The 19,787-nt window shown below is 57.9% G+C and overlaps 1 protein-coding gene across 1 annotated transcript; it reads left to right on the top strand.

Annotated features, from left to right (window-relative positions):
• Nucleotides 1-10,664: 10,664 nt before the first annotated feature.
• On the top strand, nucleotides 10,665-12,227 carry LOC124731002 (proline-rich protein 36-like). Its single transcript, XM_047248507.1, has one exon. The coding sequence runs from the start codon at nucleotides 10,665-10,667 to the stop codon at nucleotides 12,225-12,227; it is 1,563 nt and encodes a 520-aa protein (XP_047104463.1).
• Nucleotides 12,228-19,787: the final 7,560 nt, after the last annotated feature.

Below are 19,787 nucleotides of genomic sequence, written 5' to 3'. Positions count from 1 at the left end.
CTTCTTCGCACCCGCGGGAGCGGCCGACGCCGCAGACGCCTTCTTGGCGGCGCCCGCCTTCCGACCGGTCGCCGCCTTCACGCCACCAGCCTTCTTTGCGCCGGCCGCACGGGCGCCCTTCTTCTCCTTGCTGGCCGGAGCGGCGCGCTTCTTCTTGGCACCGCCAGCACGAGCCTTGCCGCCCTCGGCCGCCCCCCCGCCGCCGGCGCCGGCAAGCTTGAACGAGCCGGACGCGCCCTTCCCCTTCGTCTGCACCAGCTCGCCCGCCACGACGGCCGACTTGAGGTACTTCTTGATAAACGGCGCCAGCTTCTCCGCGTCCAGCTTGTAGTGCGCGGCTATGTACTTCTTGATCGCCTGCAGCGACGACCCGCCGCGCTCCTTCAGACTCTTGATGGCGGCCGTCACCATCTCAGAGGTGCGCGGGTGCGCAGGCTTGGCGCGCGGCTTCTTCGCAGACGACGCAGACTTGGCCTTCTTCGTAGTGCCGGTGGCGGCGGGTGCCGCAGCAGTCTCGTTCGTAGCCGCCTGATCTGCCATTTCGACGACGCGCGTAACACACAGCGAGAGCGAGAGCGAGAGCGAGCGGGACGGCAGGCACGCAAGCACAGCACAGCACGGCAGAGCAGAGCAGAGAATCACAAGGGCCCAGCCAGTGTCGCGGGCGGGCGCGGACGGCCGAGAGAGCGGCCGCCACTCTGCGCGCCGCCGCGCCGCGCCTCCCGCGCTTGCTACCGCCCAACGTCCGACAGCCTGTGCGGAGCAGCCCCAAAGCTGCGCCACAACCGCCCGCGCCTTTCAAACCACCGAGGATGGGGCTACACACAGCCACACCACAGTCGCCAACCAGTCGCCACGGCAGCGCCGCAAACCACGGCCAAACTGCAGCTACCGCGCGCTACAGCCTGGGTCGGCCCGCCGAGAATCGCCGCCCCCGCCCAAATGCCGCCCCCACAGCCCCAGCCGACGACCCGCCACAATGGCCAAACCTTCGGCAAAACTCCCACACCGTCGCCGCGGCAGCCCGGCCAGCGCGGCCGGCGCCACAGCCACACAAGCCGAGGCGTGCGGCGATGACGGCCGTGCAAACGCGCCTCCGCCGCCCCATCGCCTTCCGTCGCCCTCCCGCCGTTTCCCGATCGGCCCGCAGCCGTCGGGCCACATCGCGCGCCGTCCTCCTCCTCTCGCCCGCCAACATTCACAGCCGTTTCTCAACAATTGCCCGCCGCAAACGGACGCCGCCTGCGCAACAGGCGCCGCCGCCCCTCGCCGCTTCCGACCCAACCCCTCGACCGAGGCAAACCGCAATCCGAATCTACAGACCAACCCAATCTGCCGTCAGCACACACGACAGCCGACCTTACACGTTGCGCGTTACACATTACGTTTACACGTCTAGGTTAGGTTCGGTTAGGTTAGGTGGACGTGGGTTAGGTTAAGGGGACTTGGGTTAGGTTAAGCGTCAAACTTAGGTTAAGCATTCAAACACGTCAGGCGTCAGAGGTTAGGTTAGGTTAGGTTACGTTAGGTTACGTTACACGTTAGGTTAAGGGGTCAGTGCTAGGTTAAGAAGCGTCAAACGTAGGTTAAAAAAGCGTTCAAAACGTGAGGCGTGAGCCGCCGGACAGCTTACCTTACGTAGACGTTTGGGGCTCACAGGCTGAGCTCACCTCACCACACCACAGGTTAGGTTCGGTTCGGTTCGCTCGGCTCAGCGTAAAGCGCCGAGGTCAGGGTTACGTTCGTTCACCTTCGGGCGCCACACTTTCGGTTGAAAGGTCGCGACGGGACGACGTCGGCAGGCACCGCCGCAAACGGACAAAAACGTACAGACGACGTCGAAAACCGCCGACAGACGGGGGAGCAGCACGACCACGACCAGATACCGAGCGCGAACGAGACGCACGCGAACCACCCCCACCGGCCAAAGGGCACCACACAACAACCCAGAGCACCACGTGTCGACACCACAGCAACCCGCCGCTCACGCGACATGGCTGGCACCGAAGGGCAACCGCCCGCAACTGCGCTTTCCGCGCCGGCCCGGATGCACGTCGTGCTACAACAACACCACTACCGTACACAGCCGCTGTTCACAACATCACTATCATGCGCGCCCGCGGCTCGCCGCCGTCGCAGTCGCAGCCCCAACGCCAGCACTTTTGCACCACCATTCACACGCACCGCAACACAGCTCGCCGACACAGCCGAACAAAACAAACACCACACAACAACAGCAACAACGCCGCCGCCTCTACTCGTGCCGGCGACCCACCCCGCCGATGGCGCACCTTTCGCCAGCCGGCAATCGACACACACGCACGCACCCACCCACCCCCCGGGGCCCAGTGCAAAAAAAAACACACAAAAACAAAAACAAAAAAAAAACAACACAAACGACACGGGAAGCGCACACCGCCACTTCGCGCGCACGCCACCAACCAGTCGTCGTCTCAAAATAACAAACACAAACAAAATAAACTAACAACTAGGGCAACACAAAACAAAAACGCCTCGCACGAACCGCCCACAAAAAGGACAAGCACACGCACAGCCTCTGCTGACGACCACGACGCAGCGGCACGCTGCTCCTGTCCCGCGCCCCGCGCCCCGCGCCCCACTCGATTCACAACTCACGCGACACCGTCAACGACGGGCTCGCTTCCCGCAACCTACCACCTTTCCGCCACGACGCACAGCCCCAGCCCCACCCGACCCGACGACGCCCGTGGCAACGACTGCACTTTCACCACCGCCTCCCCCTTCCCCCCCAAAACACACACACACACACAGCCAGCCAAAAACGCACTCGCGACCCACACATGCACGTGCATCGGCACACGCCAACCAGTCAACGTCGACAACCACACGCAAGGCTCGAAACGAAACCGGCGTCCTTCCACGTTGCCATCAAGCTACCTACACGACACAAGACACAAGGAACAAACACAACAGCCGGCCCCACTAATTCCCACTCTCACGCCGCAAAAAGCACACCGAAACCGCCAAACGCACGCACATTCCCCTTCGCACTGACACCGACCGGCTCGCTACCACACACCTCTCGGCAGCCGTTTCACGCCAATTCGCCACACCGCCCACACAGTCGACAAGCGCCCGCCCTGTACGGCACACGCAACGACGCAGCGCAGCAAAGGGCGCCCGCAACACATACCTCTCCTCTCTCTCCCTCTCCGCCGCCCGACGCGCCAACCGCCACGCCACACCGCCAGCCACTCGCAAATTGTGCACTGCCACCAGCCACACGTCCAACACGCCGCGCCGCCTCCGGCCACCCGCCAGGGGGCGCTCACGTCCGCGACAACAGCGCGGCCCGCCGGGCCGAACCGAACCGAACCGAGCCGCCGCTGCTCTGCACTCGGCACGGCCACACCCTGCTGCAGACCGGGCTCGTCTCTCTGTACGCGTCTGCCTGCGCATCAACACAACACGACCTTTTTTTTTTTTTTCTCTCTACCGCCATCCCTTCTTCTCGCGTTTTACTCGTTGTTGCAGCAGCGGCGCACACCTACACATCCACAGCCCCAGCCGAGCCGAGCCGGCCTCACCTCAGGGCCCGCCGCCAGCGTCTCCTCCTCGGGCACAGGTGCGGTGCTGTGGCCGCCCATCCAACCGCATTGCTGGCCGTCCAGCCGCCAGGCGTTCCCACTGCCGCGAGCCACGCCGCGCACCGACCCTGCTGCAGAAAACGAAGCATAGCCAGAGACCGACCGATACACAAAGCAAGCCGTCGCCTCGCCTCTTGTCCTTCCTGCCTTCCTTTCGCCCCCCCCCCCCTCCTTTTTTTTTTTTATTTTGTTTTCTTCTTTCTTTCTTTCTTTGGCCCTCTCTCCTTCCCGCCCCATGGCGGTTACGGCACCGCCTGCAGCGGCAGATTTTTTGCGCCCACACGCCTACTCCTACCACCATTAACCTTGCCCTGCCCATCAACGTCGCAGTCGAACCGACGCTTGCCAACACACTGCCCACGTTCCTTTCTCTTTTCGGCCTACGCCCATTACGCGCCGCCGCCACAGCACCTTCCCTTCCCACAACACACCGACGTCATCACACGCACCCACAAACAGGGGCCACGACCGTGTTCCTCGCCCACTCCCATCCCGCACGGTACGCACATTCCCAACTACTACCGCGCACCCTCCCTTTCCAATCTGTGTGTCTCTGTGTCTGTGTCCTGTGTCCTGTCCGCGCGTGACGCCTCTCAACATCCGCCGTCCCCCGTCCCGTTTTCGCCCCCATGCCGTCGTCGCGCCGCCTCCTCCCCGTCCACCGCCGCCCCTGTCCGCCCCGCACCACACCATACACCGCTGCTTGTCCCGGCCGTTGCCACCAAAGGCGCCGACCGCAAACGCGCCACGCCGCAGCCCCCGTGCGTCTCGCTCGCTTGCATCTCCGTGCCGACGCTGCCTCTCTTCCCGCTCGCACTCGACCTCGACAACACAGTCTTTGGCTCCGCCACTGCGTGTTCCGGTGGTACGCACGCTGCAACACGTATGTATTCGTTACCAGAGCGATGGCGAGGCATGACAGCATCTCTGTCTGACCAGAGAGTTATTTATCGTTGCTAGTCGGCGCTTGGACCGCGCCAGACGACAGTAGTGGCACGCACCGGGTCGCCAGGAACAGTTGTTATATATATTGTAGCGCGAGTCGGGAGAGGTAGTAGTCGGTCGACAGTAGTAGCGGGTGGACGGTTGTACTGAGCGGGCGTCGGCGGCGTGCTCTGCTCGTCTCGCGACTCTGGTCACGGTTCGGGACGATGTATAGTATATTGTGTTATAATCAAAAGGTAGTGTGAAGCTGCATTGCGCAAATCTGATAACGTATGTTCATTGTACTTATTTTGTTCAACAACAAAAGCCCCACTATTACTTTTTTCTAAAGCAACTTTTGTCTTTTAACGAAAAACATTCACTTTTTAAAGACTACTTCCTATGGCATTTCCCTCCAAGGAGTGCAATTAATTACCAGCCAGCACTCATTCATTGCACACAGCTGTGTAAGGGGTATCTACAATTGAGGAGCGGATATAAATGCAACTTTTTTGTTTTTTTTTTTTTTTTGTGTGTTGTAACCTCCCCGCAAAATTTAAAATAATGGACAATGTTATTTACGGATGCTAATGGACATTGCGCTAATTGTAACCTCGCCCACAATGAGAGGTATTGAAAATGGCAACAAAAATGTGAAATTCGCAATCCGACTCAAATATAAATTCTTCACAACATTTAAAGTCCGTTCAGTGACAAGAAACTTCAATTGAGCCGAAATATCGGTCTTTGGCCCTGTGCAAAACAATCAGAATTAAAGTCTTACCTCAGAATAAATGGATGTCACATTTCTGCTCTTGTTGTTGCGCAGCGCTTGGAGGAACTGCATTGCAAATAATAATATTCTCTTTTTTTGTGATTTTAGTGAAATTTTTCTTCAAAGAAGTGGAATGAAATGGGAAGTGCAACGAACTCTTTAGTTCAATAAAACATTACATTTTTGAAAAATGCTTTTGAAATAAAAATTATTTTTGGGGAACTTGTTGGAGAATTAATTACAATAAATATAATTTTTCATTATCTAATGATTATATTAATTAACAGTATACCTCCTTCACCATCTTGACCAGTGTTGCCGACCGCCTACATCACACAACCGCACTCGGCTGCTACTACTGACCGACCGCTCTGCATGACGACTATTAGCGTACTGCACGCGACGACTACTGACAGAGTACAGCCCTCAACTAGACAGAGCTACAGACTCGCAACGACTGACTGACTGACTGACTGACTGACTGACTGACTGAGAACCGCTCGCAACACTCGCGCGGTCCAGCGCAAACTCTCTGGTCACAGATGCTACAATGTCTCGCCATCGCTGCTATGTTACATACGTGTTTCAGTGTCTTTTTCATTGGGGTAACGATCTTTGGCTCTTTTTATTCTGAATACAGGGCCAAAGGTCAACGCTGCTGCCCTTATACAATTTATCAGGTTCCATTATGTCTGTTGCAATGTTACATACGGTTCATTCTTTCATTAATATTATCGTTGGGTTTGTTTTGTAGGGACGTTAACATTCTGGCACATTTTTATTATCATCGGACTCTCTGCTATTTGTGCAGGGAGGTTATACCTGGGTCCATTTCCATTTCCATTTCCATTTACATTTTAATATTGATAGACTTTTTGTTTTCTTTTTTTGTTTCTTGTTGTTTTTCCTTCTTTTTTCTTGTTGTTTTTTTTTCTTTCTTTTTTTTTGTTTTGTTTTGTTTTTCCCGCTCTCACCACCACCGCCGCATCACGCCTTCCGTTTTCTTCTTGGTTTCTTTTCTGTTCTTCAACTGCTTCAACATCACCGCGCCCCATTTCCACACCACAGCCATCAGCCTCCAAGACGGGCAGGCGCAGTGTGCCATTTCCGGCGCACAAGCACACCCGTACGGTACTCTCCTCGCCCCCACGCCACCAACAACACAGCGACCACGCGGCTTTCAGGCATGGCATGGCACGGCACGGCACGGCACCGGCGAAATGCGCCGCCCCCGCCCCTCCGCGCATCCGTCCGTCTCGCCACGTTCACTGACAGCCGCGTCTGCGGCTACACCACGACAACCACAACACAACACCGCTCCCCTCCCTGGCAACTCATTGTTTTTCTCCTCCTCTTTTGCACAAACCACAACGCCGAGCACAGGCGCAAGCCACCCACACCGCGCCCCTCCCCGTCCCGTCTTTGGCCGCCGCTCCTCGTTTCCTCGTTTGCCCCCTCCCATCTCCCGAAATGCCATGCCAGCAGCGTTACGCATGCCCCTCCCCTGTCCACACAACACTACCGCCAAACGAACAGCCTTCCGGGCCACATGCAGGGCACGCCCACCTCCAAACACTGCCAATTCACGGACGCACGCACGCACACACACACACACACACACACACACACACACACACACACACACACACACACACACTTTCCCGACACCTTTCTGTACGGAGGGTGCGTCATCTCGACCGTGACAGAGTGACGCCAACTATCGACGATCCATTTCCCCCCACTGGTAAAACACGTCCACTAACACCTACATACATCATTCAAGTACACAGACAATAGCATACACACAATGGGAGGGCACACGAACATGGACGGCACGGCACTGTCACACACTCTTCCTCAGAACCAACCATACCAACAAACGTTACGTACAACCGGGAAAGCGAAAGCGAAAGCAAAAGCAAAAAGCAAAGGCCAATGCAGCCGTCAAAGGTAACGTTCACCACGGCAGACACTTGCAGCCGCGCCGCCGTTAAACGCATTTCAGTGCGGCTCCAATACGCCTCCGACACGGGAACGTTCCGTTGCTCTACGAATGCGTTTCTCCCCTTTTTCCCTTCCTCTCTCTTTTGCCCCCCCCCCCTCTGTCCTTTCCTCCTGCACTCTTGCCTCCTTCCTCACGTTCTGCCCAGACATTCGACCGATCAAAGTCAACCTGTCGTTACCGTTCTCAGCGCGACGGTGTACAACAGTATGACGGGTGTGCCCACGACTTCGGTTCAGTTGCGTGACGCCGGTCTATCGCGCCGATCGACAGTTACTCAGGGGGGCGACGGATCGGACCACGTCACCGACACACAAAACACTTTCAAACAAACAAATACATACCGGATGGACACAGACAAACACGTGTACAGACATTCGCCAAAAACGGCCGCCGCCGCCGCCGCCGTCGTCTAGCGTCGCGCTTACTGTACTGCACTGGACACGCGTGCATCTTGAATGACGACATCGGTGTGCGTGCGTCGTACGCAATCAGTCAGACACGGCTATCAAAAATCAGAGTCGAATGGTACATCATCGTGCGTGTCGCCGTACACGTACAGTACAATGCAACAACAATGCGTCTTCATGGCACGTTCATTTCAACGTCACTCACACACCTCCACGCTGCAGTTACGTCGCACCATTGTCAAACTCGGCGTACAGCAAAGGGAATAGTGGGCGGCAAACAAAAACCACAAAAAAAAAACAACATTTCACATTTCACCCTCGCCATGTATGATGTGCAAAAAACAAACCCGCAAACGGCCGTCGTTACGGTGACACAAAAGTCGGCGATCGCACTGTCCCCCCTCGCAGACAGGTAACACACACACCAACAACACCAAATGGGTCAAAAACCACGCCAACGAGGCGTGCCACCATTCCACGCCACGGCGACCAACCTCGTGGCCGTACCCCGCGCAACACGCTTTGACGCGCCCCCCCACCCACAATCAAAATGCACACATACATCACAGCCGTCCACACAAACAACAACAACAATTCCGCCCTTCCCGCAAAAGGCAAGTTGGTGGCCCTGAAAAGGGCCGTTTTGCCGCTCTCGCAACGGAGGAGCATTCTCTCTCCATCCTTCCTTCCGTTCCAGAGCCACCTCCTTACTTGGAGCTCGTGTACTTGGTCACCGCCTTCGTGCCCTCGCTCACGGCGTGCTTGGCCAGCTCGCCAGGCAGCAACAGCCGCACAGCGGTCTGGATCTCGCGGGACGTGATGGTCGAGCGCTTGTTGTAGTGCGCCAGGCGAGAAGCCTCGGCCGCAATGCGCTCGAAAATGTCGTTCACGAAGCTGTTCATGATGCTCATCGCCTTCGACGAGATGCCCGTGTCAGGGTGCACCTGCTTCAGCACCTTGTAGATGTAGATGGCATAGCTCTCCTTCCTCTTGCGCTTCTTCTTCTTGTCGCCCTTCGAAATGTTCTTCTGCGCCTTGCCAGCCTTCTTGGCGGCCTTCCCGCTAGTCTTGGGCGGCATCTCGAACCAACGTACGGCGGCAGCAGCAACACCAGTAGCAAGCGCTCCGCTCTAGTCAGCGTCTCCCCACACAGTGGCACCCGCCGACATGAAAATGGCTGGGTCTATACCCATGGTGTACTTGAAGAACCAGCGTCCTTGAAACGCTCTGTCTTACGAGGTGTTCCTTTATGGTGCGGATTCAGGGTTATATATGGTACTGGCTAGGGGTCGGTTTTCCCCTGGATAGATGATGGTTGTGGAGGCGGCAGCGATGATGATGTAAATGTATGTTTGCACATGAATTTATATGACTAACGCCTGAATTGGCGATGGATGGTGGCGATTGGTGCTCTCTGGCCAGGGTTTTCATCCCTTCCCAGAGAGTTGATGAGTTGGTGTGGTGATGCATTGGATGATTCGTAGAATTTTAATGATTTTTGTTTTATGAGGTGATAGAATGATGGCTGTCCTAACATTGCTCTGATCTCCTCATTGCTCGAGAACCATGGAGCGTCTGCAACTATACGGAAGGCTTTGTTTTGGATGATTTCCAACTGTTTAAGGTTGGTGTCTGCTGCCATACTCCACGCTTCTGAACCGTAGAGCATGGCTGGCAGGATGATCGTTTTCCAAATTTTGAGCTTGGCAGGTATTGTGAGTCCCCTGCCTTTAAGGAGAGGATATAACTGAAAGAGCCGGGCGGAGCCCTTGTTTCTGGCCTCTTTAATGTGATGCACAAATGTCAGATTCTTATCCAGTTTTAGCCCGAGGTAGGTAACTACTTCTCTCCAGGGTAGTACCTGGTTGTTGTGCGTGATGTTCACTATGGGGCGTTTTATTTTGTGGCTGAATAAGATAGTCTGGCATTTGTCTGCGTTTATCTTTATTTTCCACAGATTGCACCACTTTGTCACTTTATCTAGGTGTCGCTGTAGGCGGTAGGCTAGATAGTTGATGTTTCTGCCACTGTGGTATAATGCAGTGTCATCTGCATATAGGGCAATGTTACCGCCCGGCTCCTTCGGCAGATCATTGGTGTATAGTAAGTATAGGAGGGGGCCAAGCACAGATCCCTGTGGGACACCTGCTTCTATTTGTTTTAGCTCGCTGTCTGCTCGATCTACTGTAGAGTAAAATGTCCTTTCCACCAGGAACGAGTGGACTATTTTAAGCAGGTGAAGTGGGCAATTCATCTTCGACAGCTTGTATAGCAGGCCGCCATGCCAAACCCGGTCGAACGCTTTTTCAATGTCCAGGAAAATGGCAGCTGTGCTATTGCCCTGGCTCTTCTCTGTGCAGATGTGCTCCACCAGACGAATGGCTTGTTGTGTTGTGCTGTGCCCAGCACGAAATCCAAATTGTTCAGGGATAAGGATATTGTTGGCAGATAGGAATTGTAGTAGGGAGTTTTGGATGAGGATTTCAAACAGTGTGGACCCGACAACTATCACGACCTCATCATCATCTCTTTCTTCTTCTATGGATCACTCACCCCCATCACCATCATCAGTCACTAGTTCGGACTCCGACAATCTTGTCATTGCCACCGACAGTGACACCAGCTCTATCTCGTCATTGGGCGAGGGACGTCTGCGGCGAAGCGGGAGGCTGCTTCAAAAACAGGAAAAATCTGGGCAGCCCCTGCAACCCGCTATTGCGGAAGAAAATCAACCGCTCACGCCACCTGCCTCAACAAAAGAAAACCTAAAACATGTCGAAACGGCAGAACAGGTATATCCTGTACTGCCACAACAATGCCAGGGCACAGAAATCGAAACCACGATATCTGACCGCCCCCATAAACCAACAGCAGATACTAGTGCGAACACAGAAAGCGCAGCACCAACGCCAAACGCCACCCAGATGACGTCAGAGGGCGGCAACAGGGGACAGGAGAAAACAAGTCCAGTAGCTCCCCAGGCGCAAGGGGGCCCTACGCAAAATAGAAACCAAAGAACTAACAGAGGCCGAAGGGTTCCCCCTATCACTGTGTTCGAGACGAAAGGGTACACTACCTTGATAGGGCAGATTCAAGGAAAACTAACAGGTGCCCTTAGTACCTCATACAAGGGTGATAGCATCGTCTACCAGGCTACAAACCCGGAGGATTTTCAATACCTCAAGCAAGAATTCAGAAAGCGCAATCTAGAATTCTTCACGTACAATGACGACCCGAAGAGCACACTGAAGGTCGTCGTTAAAAGACTGACGCCCTACTGGACCCCAGAGGACGTCAAGAATGCACTCGCCGAGAAGGGCTTTCCGGTGCAAGACGTATTCCAAATGTCTAAACCGCAGACTGAAATCGATGACTCTGGAAACGTAGTATCAGCGCCAAGGAGAAAAACGGCCAATTTCCAGGTCAATCTATTGAACACGGCGGAGGCCAGGAAAATATTTAAAGTAGAAAGACTACTTCATATGAAAGTCACCATAGAACTATACCAAAAACCTAGTGGGCCCACACAGTGTTATTTATGCCAGAGATTTCGACACGGGGCAAACCAATGCGAACTCGCCCCCAGGTGCGTCAAATGCGCAGGACCGCATCTTTCTGGCGCCTGCACAAAGAAAAGGGAAGAACCGGCCATATGTGCCAACTGTAGGGGCAATCATCCAGCCTCCTTCAGGGGCTGCCCGGAAAGACTGAAGATCGTCCAGGCGTGGGAGCGCCAGCGAGCTTCAGCTCCCAGAAGGCAAGAACCACTTCCCAGAATTCCACTGAGAAACCCCAACCCCCCTCCAGCTCCCCCCATGGAAGTTGTGGTTTCTGCCAGAGCAGAATCCACAAGCCTTCCAAACCCTGCCCAACCCCAACGGAGTACACAACCATCTGCTCCACAACATCAACCACGCCACGAAGAAAGCCCTATTGGCAACAGGACTTTAGCCGAGGTTGTGAAAACTGGGCGCACTCCTCCCCCCCCAAATACCCCTAAACCAAAGCCTCAACGATCCCCCCTCAAGGCAACTCTACCTATTAACAGAACTCCACCCCAACAGGTCGCCTCTCCCCCACAAAACATACCCCTCCCCACCCCAACCCAACCTGTAACAGAGAAGGCAGCAACAACACCACTGCCCTCAACATCAAAGGCCACAAACGTACAACCACCAAGAGCCATACCAGCCCAAGACATACCCACCGAACCCGCCCAAGCCACAACTGCACCAGCAGTTACCAACAACACTATTAACATCGTCAGTGGCCAGACCACTGCGCAGGAACGTTCCGTTCAGGTCGAACAGGAACAGCCACTCCAGTTGCTCTCTAAGATTTGGGCGTTTATAAAGTCCCTCATTTCACCAGCCTTCCTTGAAGGCATAACTCAGCTATGCACCAAAATAGCAGCAGCCCCGGACCTCATCTCTACAATCTCAATACTCGCCACCAACATCCTACCACTGCTCTCCAATGGCAAATGAAGAAGAGAAGCAGCATATCACCATCGCCATCTGGAACGCAGATGGCATCTATCACGACAGGTTCGAGCTTGAGATGTTCTTGGATGATCATGGAATTGATGTAGCTCTCCTCAGTGAGACACATCTAACCCCAGATGACACATTTCAGGTCCGCAACTACCAACTAATTAGGACGGACCGTCCTAACAGACAAGGTGGCGGTACAGGTATCCTAATAAAACGGCGCATATGCCATCGCCAGGTACCTGTACCAAGACTCATTAACACAGAGGCAACAGTGGTGGAAGTTGTTCTGAACAACCGCCCCACACACTTGGTGGCAGTATACCACCCACCAAGCACGACACTATTTCCTCACGACCTGGACGGTCTTCTGAATGGCAGTCACAACACAATAGTAGGAGGGGACCTGAACGCCAAGCACAGGGCATGGGGTTGCCGCACCACGAACACCAGTGGAAATCGGTTACTGAGATACCTTGATAACCACCCAGCAGTGCAGGTCGTCTCTCCAGACGAGCCCACTCACTTCCCATATAATTCAAGATGTCGACCAGACATACTGGACATATTTCTGGCACCCGCCGCCAGCCGCCGCCGCACCTTTACCAGCTCGCCCTGTTGCGGCCGCCGACCAATGGGGCGCGCGCGCAACCGGCCGCCGCACCCGAGCCCATAAAGCACCCCCACCCCGGCTGCGCCGGCACGCACTCCGCTGCTCGACTCGCTGCCGCTCGCACCGGTCGTTTTCGTTTCCTTCTCGTGTGCACCGTCGCTAGCCCATCGCCATGTCCGGACGCGGAAAGGGAGGCAAAGTCAAGGGCAAGTCAAAGTCCCGCTCAAGCAGGGCTGGGCTCCAGTTCCCGGTCGGCAGAATCCACCGCCTCCTGCGCAAGGGAAACTACGCAGAGCGCGTCGGCGCCGGGGCGCCCGTCTACCTCGCCGCCGTCATGGAGTACCTCGCGGCTGAGGTGCTCGAGCTGGCCGGAAACGCGGCCCGCGACAACAAGAAGACGCGCATCATCCCGCGCCACCTGCAGCTTGCCATCCGCAACGACGAGGAGCTCAACAAGCTCCTGTCGGGCGTCACCATCGCACAGGGTGGTGTCCTACCCAACATCCAGGCCGTCCTGCTGCCAAAGAAGACCGAGAAGAAGGCCTAAAGGAGGCCAGGCAATCGCAGCGCCGCGTGCTCCCCTGCACGCAACGCGCTTTGCCGGCTCGGCTCGGCCCGGCCCACAACAATCGGCCCTTTTCAGGGCCACCACACAAACCTACGTCCAAAGCAAAATTTCAGTCGTCCTCGCCGCACCTTGTTTTGTTTCAACTTTGCACTTTCACAGCACAGCCGCCGCCGGCGCACGTCCGCCATCTTGTCGTCCACACAGCCCGCACACACACACACACACACACACACACACACACACACACATTTTGCACGGTCGCAGAGTCGCCTTCCAAACGACAACGGCAGCAATAATGACCATTGTTAAAGGGAGGCGTGTCGACACACCGCCCTCCACTCCCGCGCGCAACGGCCGTCGACACGAACGAAACAGCTGATCCGGCCGCCTATGCCCACACGCCTTGCCTCGGAAACCCCAACGCCGCCGCAAACACACAGAGCCAAACCACGCAAGCAAATAATTACCGCCTCTCTCGCACAACAACACACAGCCCGCCATCTCCGTCGCGATCGATACAAAGACACACAATAACAAACACAAACGAAGCAGCTCCACACACAGCCAGCCACATGACACGTTTCCTTTCCTTCTCCCCTCCCAGCCACATCACGTCGCTCAAACGGAAAGAAAGAAAGAAACAAACAAACAAACAAACAAACAAACAAACGAACAACACAGCGCACACACACGCAGCAACAACAACAACAACAACACAGACTCTTTCGCACTTTTCAACTTCCGAACAGTGTGGTGGCCCTGAAAAGGGCCGTTTTCTAGTCTCTCCCACCCACAAGCACGGCCGCGGGAAGGCCAGCGCCCGCTGCGACGCAGCCTAACCGCCGAAACCGTACAGGGTGCGCCCCTGCCTCTTCAGGGCGTACACCACGTCCATGGCCGTCACAGTCTTGCGCTTGGCGTGCTCAGTGTACGTCACCGCGTCGCGGATCACGTTCTCCAGGAACACCTTCAGCACCCCGCGGGTCTCCTCGTAGATCAGACCAGAGATGCGCTTCACGCCGCCCCTGCGAGCCAGGCGGCGGATGGCGGGCTTCGTGATGCCCTGGATGTTGTCGCGCAACACCTTGCGGTGCCGCTTGGCGCCACCCTTGCCGAGCCCCTTTCCTCCCTTGCCGCGGCCTGTCATCCTTCCTTCCTCGGGCAAAGCAAAACGTGCACAAACAGCAGCTGCAGCGGCTGGCGAGTCGGCTACGGTCTGCGCCCAGCGCGCCCGCCGCCCCCCTATATAGACTCTGGCCCGCCCTCCCCCCACCACGCGCAACCGAGGGCATATAAGCGCAGCACGGAGGCGCGCGGGCCCGTTGTCAAGGCAGCACCGGACGCCGCGCCGCACCTAACCTCCACGCACGCCGCTCCGCTACCGCCAACGCTACCGCCATGGCCCGCACAAAGCAAACGGCCCGCAAGTCCACCGGCGGAAAGGCGCCGCGCAAACAGCTCGCCACCAAGGCGGCGAGGAAGAGCGCGCCCGCCACCGGAGGCGTCAAGAAGCCCCACCGCTACAGGCCGGGCACCGTCGCCCTGCGAGAAATCAGGCGCTACCAGAAGAGCACAGAGCTGCTCATCCGCAAGCTGCCATTCCAGCGCCTAGTGCGCGAGATCGCCCAGGACTTCAAGACCGACCTGCGCTTCCAGAGCTCCGCAGTCATGGCCCTGCAGGAGGCCAGCGAGGCCTACCTCGTCGGCCTCTTCGAAGACACCAACCTGTGCGCAATCCACGCCAAGCGCGTCACCATCATGCCCAAGGACATCCAGCTCGCGCGCCGCATCCGCGGCGAGCGCGCCTAAACCGCGCCGCGGCACCGCACCGCACAAACAAAAACGGCCCTTTTCAGGGCCACTAACATCTCTCCGTCGCGAGCAAACTTTGTCGGTCGCCTGCCTCTCGCCCCGCAACCCAAAAACAAAAACCACCACTTCCCGTCCGTCCGCCACACACACCCGCTCACTCTGCCTGCCTGCTAGCAGCGCGCAACAATCACACATCATCCCTCCCCGGCGCTCAAAGCGCACAATACCCAACGGCCGACGTCACACCGCACGGGTGGCTGGCCGGCCGCCGCTTTCGTTTCGAAAACAAAAAAAACCCGCACTCCACTCCGACGGCCAACGGCCAGGCAGGCGCGCTCGCTCGCTCTACACGCCACCGAAATCCCCGCCGACTCCTTCCACATCTCAACGTGCCCCCCGTTGCAAAACATAACACACACAAAGAAACAAAACAAAGACCAGACACGACTAGACAAGACACACATCCGAGAAGAACGAACGCAGGCAAGCCAACCAACGTATTCAAACAAAACAACGTGACAGAAAACCAACCGTCGGCCGCCGCCACAAACACGGCGACAATCAACCACGACAACAACAACACCGCTTACCGCTACCGCCGCCCACACCCGCCACCGACCCCCGCAATCAAACCACCACGGCACGCAAACAGCATCCCCACGGGCATACAGACAGACACCCACACCAAACGCAACACGACAATCAAAACCTTCCCCGACGTGCTTTGATGGCCCTGAGAAGGGCCGTTTTGGGCCGCGCGTCTCTTGCGCGCCACTAGACGACGACGGGGGGTGGGGACGACGGGGTCAAGCGCCAAACCCTTCCTTTCCCATCTCTTTCTCCTCTACTCTACTCTACTTCTTCTTCTTGGGCGAAGCCTTCGCCTTAGACGGCGTCGTCGCCTTCTTCGGGCGCGGCGCCTTCGGCTTCTTCGTCGGAACCTTGGCGGCCTTCTTCGCCTTCGACGGCGACTTGGCCTTGGCCGGCTTGGCCGCAGCCGCCTTCTTCGCACCCGCGGGAGCGGCCGACGCCGCAGACGCCTTCTTGGCGGCGCCCGCCTTCCGACCGGTCGCCGCCTTCACGCCACCAGCCTTCTTTGCGCCGGCCGCACGGGCGCCCTTCTTCTCCTTGCTGGCCGGAGCGGCGCGCTTCTTCTTGGCACCGCCAGCACGAGCCTTGCCGCCCTCGGCCGCCCCCCCGCCGCCGGCGCCGGCAAGCTTGAACGAGCCGGACGCGCCCTTCCCCTTCGTCTGCACCAGCTCGCCCGCCACGACGGCCGACTTGAGGTACTTCTTGATAAACGGCGCCAGCTTCTCCGCGTCCAGCTTGTAGTGCGCGGCTATGTACTTCTTGATCGCCTGCAGCGACGACCCGCCGCGCTCCTTCAGACTCTTGATGGCGGCCGTCACCATCTCAGAGGTGCGCGGGTGCGCAGGCTTGGCGCGCGGCTTCTTCGCAGACGACGCAGACTTGGCCTTCTTCGTAGTGCCGGTGGCGGCGGGTGCCGCAGCAGTCTCGTTCGTAGCCGCCTGATCTGCCATTTCGACGACGCGCGTAACACACAGCGAGAGCGAGAGCGAGAGCGAGCGGGACGGCAGGCACGCAAGCACAGCACAGCACGGCAGAGCAGAGCAGAGAATCACAAGGGCCCAGCCAGTGTCGCGGGCGGGCGCGGACGGCCGAGAGAGCGGCCGCCACTCTGCGCGCCGCCGCGCCGCGCCTCCCGCGCTTGCTACCGCCCAACGTCCGACAGCCTGTGCGGAGCAGCCCCAAAGCTGCGCCACAACCGCCCGCGCCTTTCAAACCACCGAGGATGGGGCTACACACAGCCACACCACAGTCGCCAACCAGTCGCCACGGCAGCGCCGCAAACCACGGCCAAACTGCAGCTACCGCGCGCTACAGCCTGGGTCGGCCCGCCGAGAATCGCCGCCCCCGCCCAAATGCCGCCCCCACAGCCCCAGCCGACGACCCGCCACAATGGCCAAACCTTCGGCAAAACTCCCACACCGTCGCCGCGGCAGCCCGGCCAGCGCGGCCGGCGCCACAGCCACACAAGCCGAGGCGTGCGGCGATGACGGCCGTGCAAACGCGCCTCCGCCGCCCCATCGCCTTCCGTCGCCCTCCCGCCGTTTCCCGATCGGCCCGCAGCCGTCGGGCCACATCGCGCGCCGTCCTCCTCCTCTCGCCCGCCAACATTCACAGCCGTTTCTCAACAATTGCCCGCCGCAAACGGACGCCGCCTGCGCAACAGGCGCCGCCGCCCCTCGCCGCTTCCGACCCAACCCCTCGACCGAGGCAAACCGCAATCCGAATCTACAGACCAACCCAATCTGCCGTCAGCACACACGACAGCCGACCTTACACGTTGCGCGTTACACATTACGTTTACACGTCTAGGTTAGGTTCGGTTAGGTTAGGTGGACGTGGGTTAGGTTAAGGGGACTTGGGTTAGGTTAAGCGTCAAACTTAGGTTAAGCATTCAAACACGTCAGGCGTCAGAGGTTAGGTTAGGTTAGGTTACGTTAGGTTACGTTACACGTTAGGTTAAGGGGTCAGTGCTAGGTTAAGAAGCGTCAAACGTAGGTTAAAAAAGCGTTCAAAACGTGAGGCGTGAGCCGCCGGACAGCTTACCTTACGTAGACGTTTGGGGCTCACAGGCTGAGCTCACCTCACCACACCACAGGTTAGGTTCGGTTCGGTTCGCTCGGCTCAGCGTAAAGCGCCGAGGTCAGGGTTACGTTCGTTCACCTTCGGGCGCCACACTTTCGGTTGAAAGGTCGCGACGGGACGACGTCGGCAGGCACCGCCGCAAACGGACAAAAACGTACAGACGACGTCGAAAACCGCCGACAGACGGGGGAGCAGCACGACCACGACCAGATACCGAGCGCGAACGAGACGCACGCGAACCACCCCCACCGGCCAAAGGGCACCACACAACAACCCAGAGCACCACGTGTCGACACCACAGCAACCCGCCGCTCACGCGACATGGCTGGCACCGAAGGGCAACCGCCCGCAACTGCGCTTTCCGCGCCGGCCCGGATGCACGTCGTGCTACAACAACACCACTACCGTACACAGCCGCTGTTCACAACATCACTATCATGCGCGCCCGCGGCTCGCCGCCGTCGCAGTCGCAGCCCCAACGCCAGCACTTTTGCACCACCATTCACACGCACCGCAACACAGCTCGCCGACACAGCCGAACAAAACAAACACCACACAACAACAGCAACAACGCCGCCGCCTCTACTCGTGCCGGCGACCCACCCCGCCGATGGCGCACCTTTCGCCAGCCGGCAATCGACACACACGCACGCACCCACCCACCCCCCGGGGCCCAGTGCAAAAAAAAACACACAAAAACAAAAACAAAAAAAAAACAACACAAACGACACGGGAAGCGCACACCGCCACTTCGCGCGCACGCCACCAACCAGTCGTCGTCTCAAAATAACAAACACAAACAAAATAAACTAACAACTAGGGCAACACAAAACAAAAACGCCTCGCACGAACCGCCCACAAAAAGGACAAGCACACGCACAGCCTCTGCTGACGACCACGACGCAGCGGCACGCTGCTCCTGTCCCGCGCCCCGCGCCCCGCGCCCCACTCGATTCACAACTCACGCGACACCGTCAACGACGGGCTCGCTTCCCGCAACCTACCACCTTTCCGCCACGACGCACAGCCCCAGCCCCACCCGACCCGACGACGCCCGTGGCAACGACTGCACTTTCACCACCGCCTCCCCCTTCCCCCCCAAAACACACACACACACACAGCCAGCCAAAAACGCACTCGCGACCCACACATGCACGTGCATCGGCACACGCCAACCAGTCAACGTCGACAACCACACGCAAGGCTCGAAACGAAACCGGCGTCCTTCCACGTTGCCATCAAGCTACCTACACGACACAAGACACAAGGAACAAACACAACAGCCGGCCCCACTAATTCCCACTCTCACGCCGCAAAAAGCACACCGAAACCGCCAAACGCACGCACATTCCCCTTCGCACTGACACCGACCGGCTCGCTACCACACACCTCTCGGCAGCCGTTTCACGCCAATTCGCCACACCGCCCACACAGTCGACAAGCGCCCGCCCTGTACGGCACACGCAACGACGCAGCGCAGCAAAGGGCGCCCGCAACACATACCTCTCCTCTCTCTCCCTCTCCGCCGCCCGACGCGCCAACCGCCACGCCACACCGCCAGCCACTCGCAAATTGTGCACTGCCACCAGCCACACGTCCAACACGCCGCGCCGCCTCCGGCCACCCGCCAGGGGGCGCTCACGTCCGCGACAACAGCGCGGCCCGCCGGGCCGAACCGAACCGAACCGAGCCGCCGCTGCTCTGCACTCGGCACGGCCACACCCTGCTGCAGACCGGGCTCGTCTCTCTGTACGCGTCTGCCTGCGCATCAACACAACACGACCTTTTTTTTTTTTTTCTCTCTACCGCCATCCCTTCTTCTCGCGTTTTACTCGTTGTTGCAGCAGCGGCGCACACCTACACATCCACAGCCCCAGCCGAGCCGAGCCGG

Source organism: Schistocerca piceifrons, unplaced genomic scaffold (assembly GCF_021461385.2).
Source record: "Schistocerca piceifrons isolate TAMUIC-IGC-003096 unplaced genomic scaffold, iqSchPice1.1 HiC_scaffold_1263, whole genome shotgun sequence".
NCBI classification, from domain to species: Eukaryota; Metazoa; Arthropoda; class Insecta; order Orthoptera; family Acrididae; genus Schistocerca; species Schistocerca piceifrons.
This window is presented reverse-complemented; position numbering and strand designations above follow the sequence as displayed.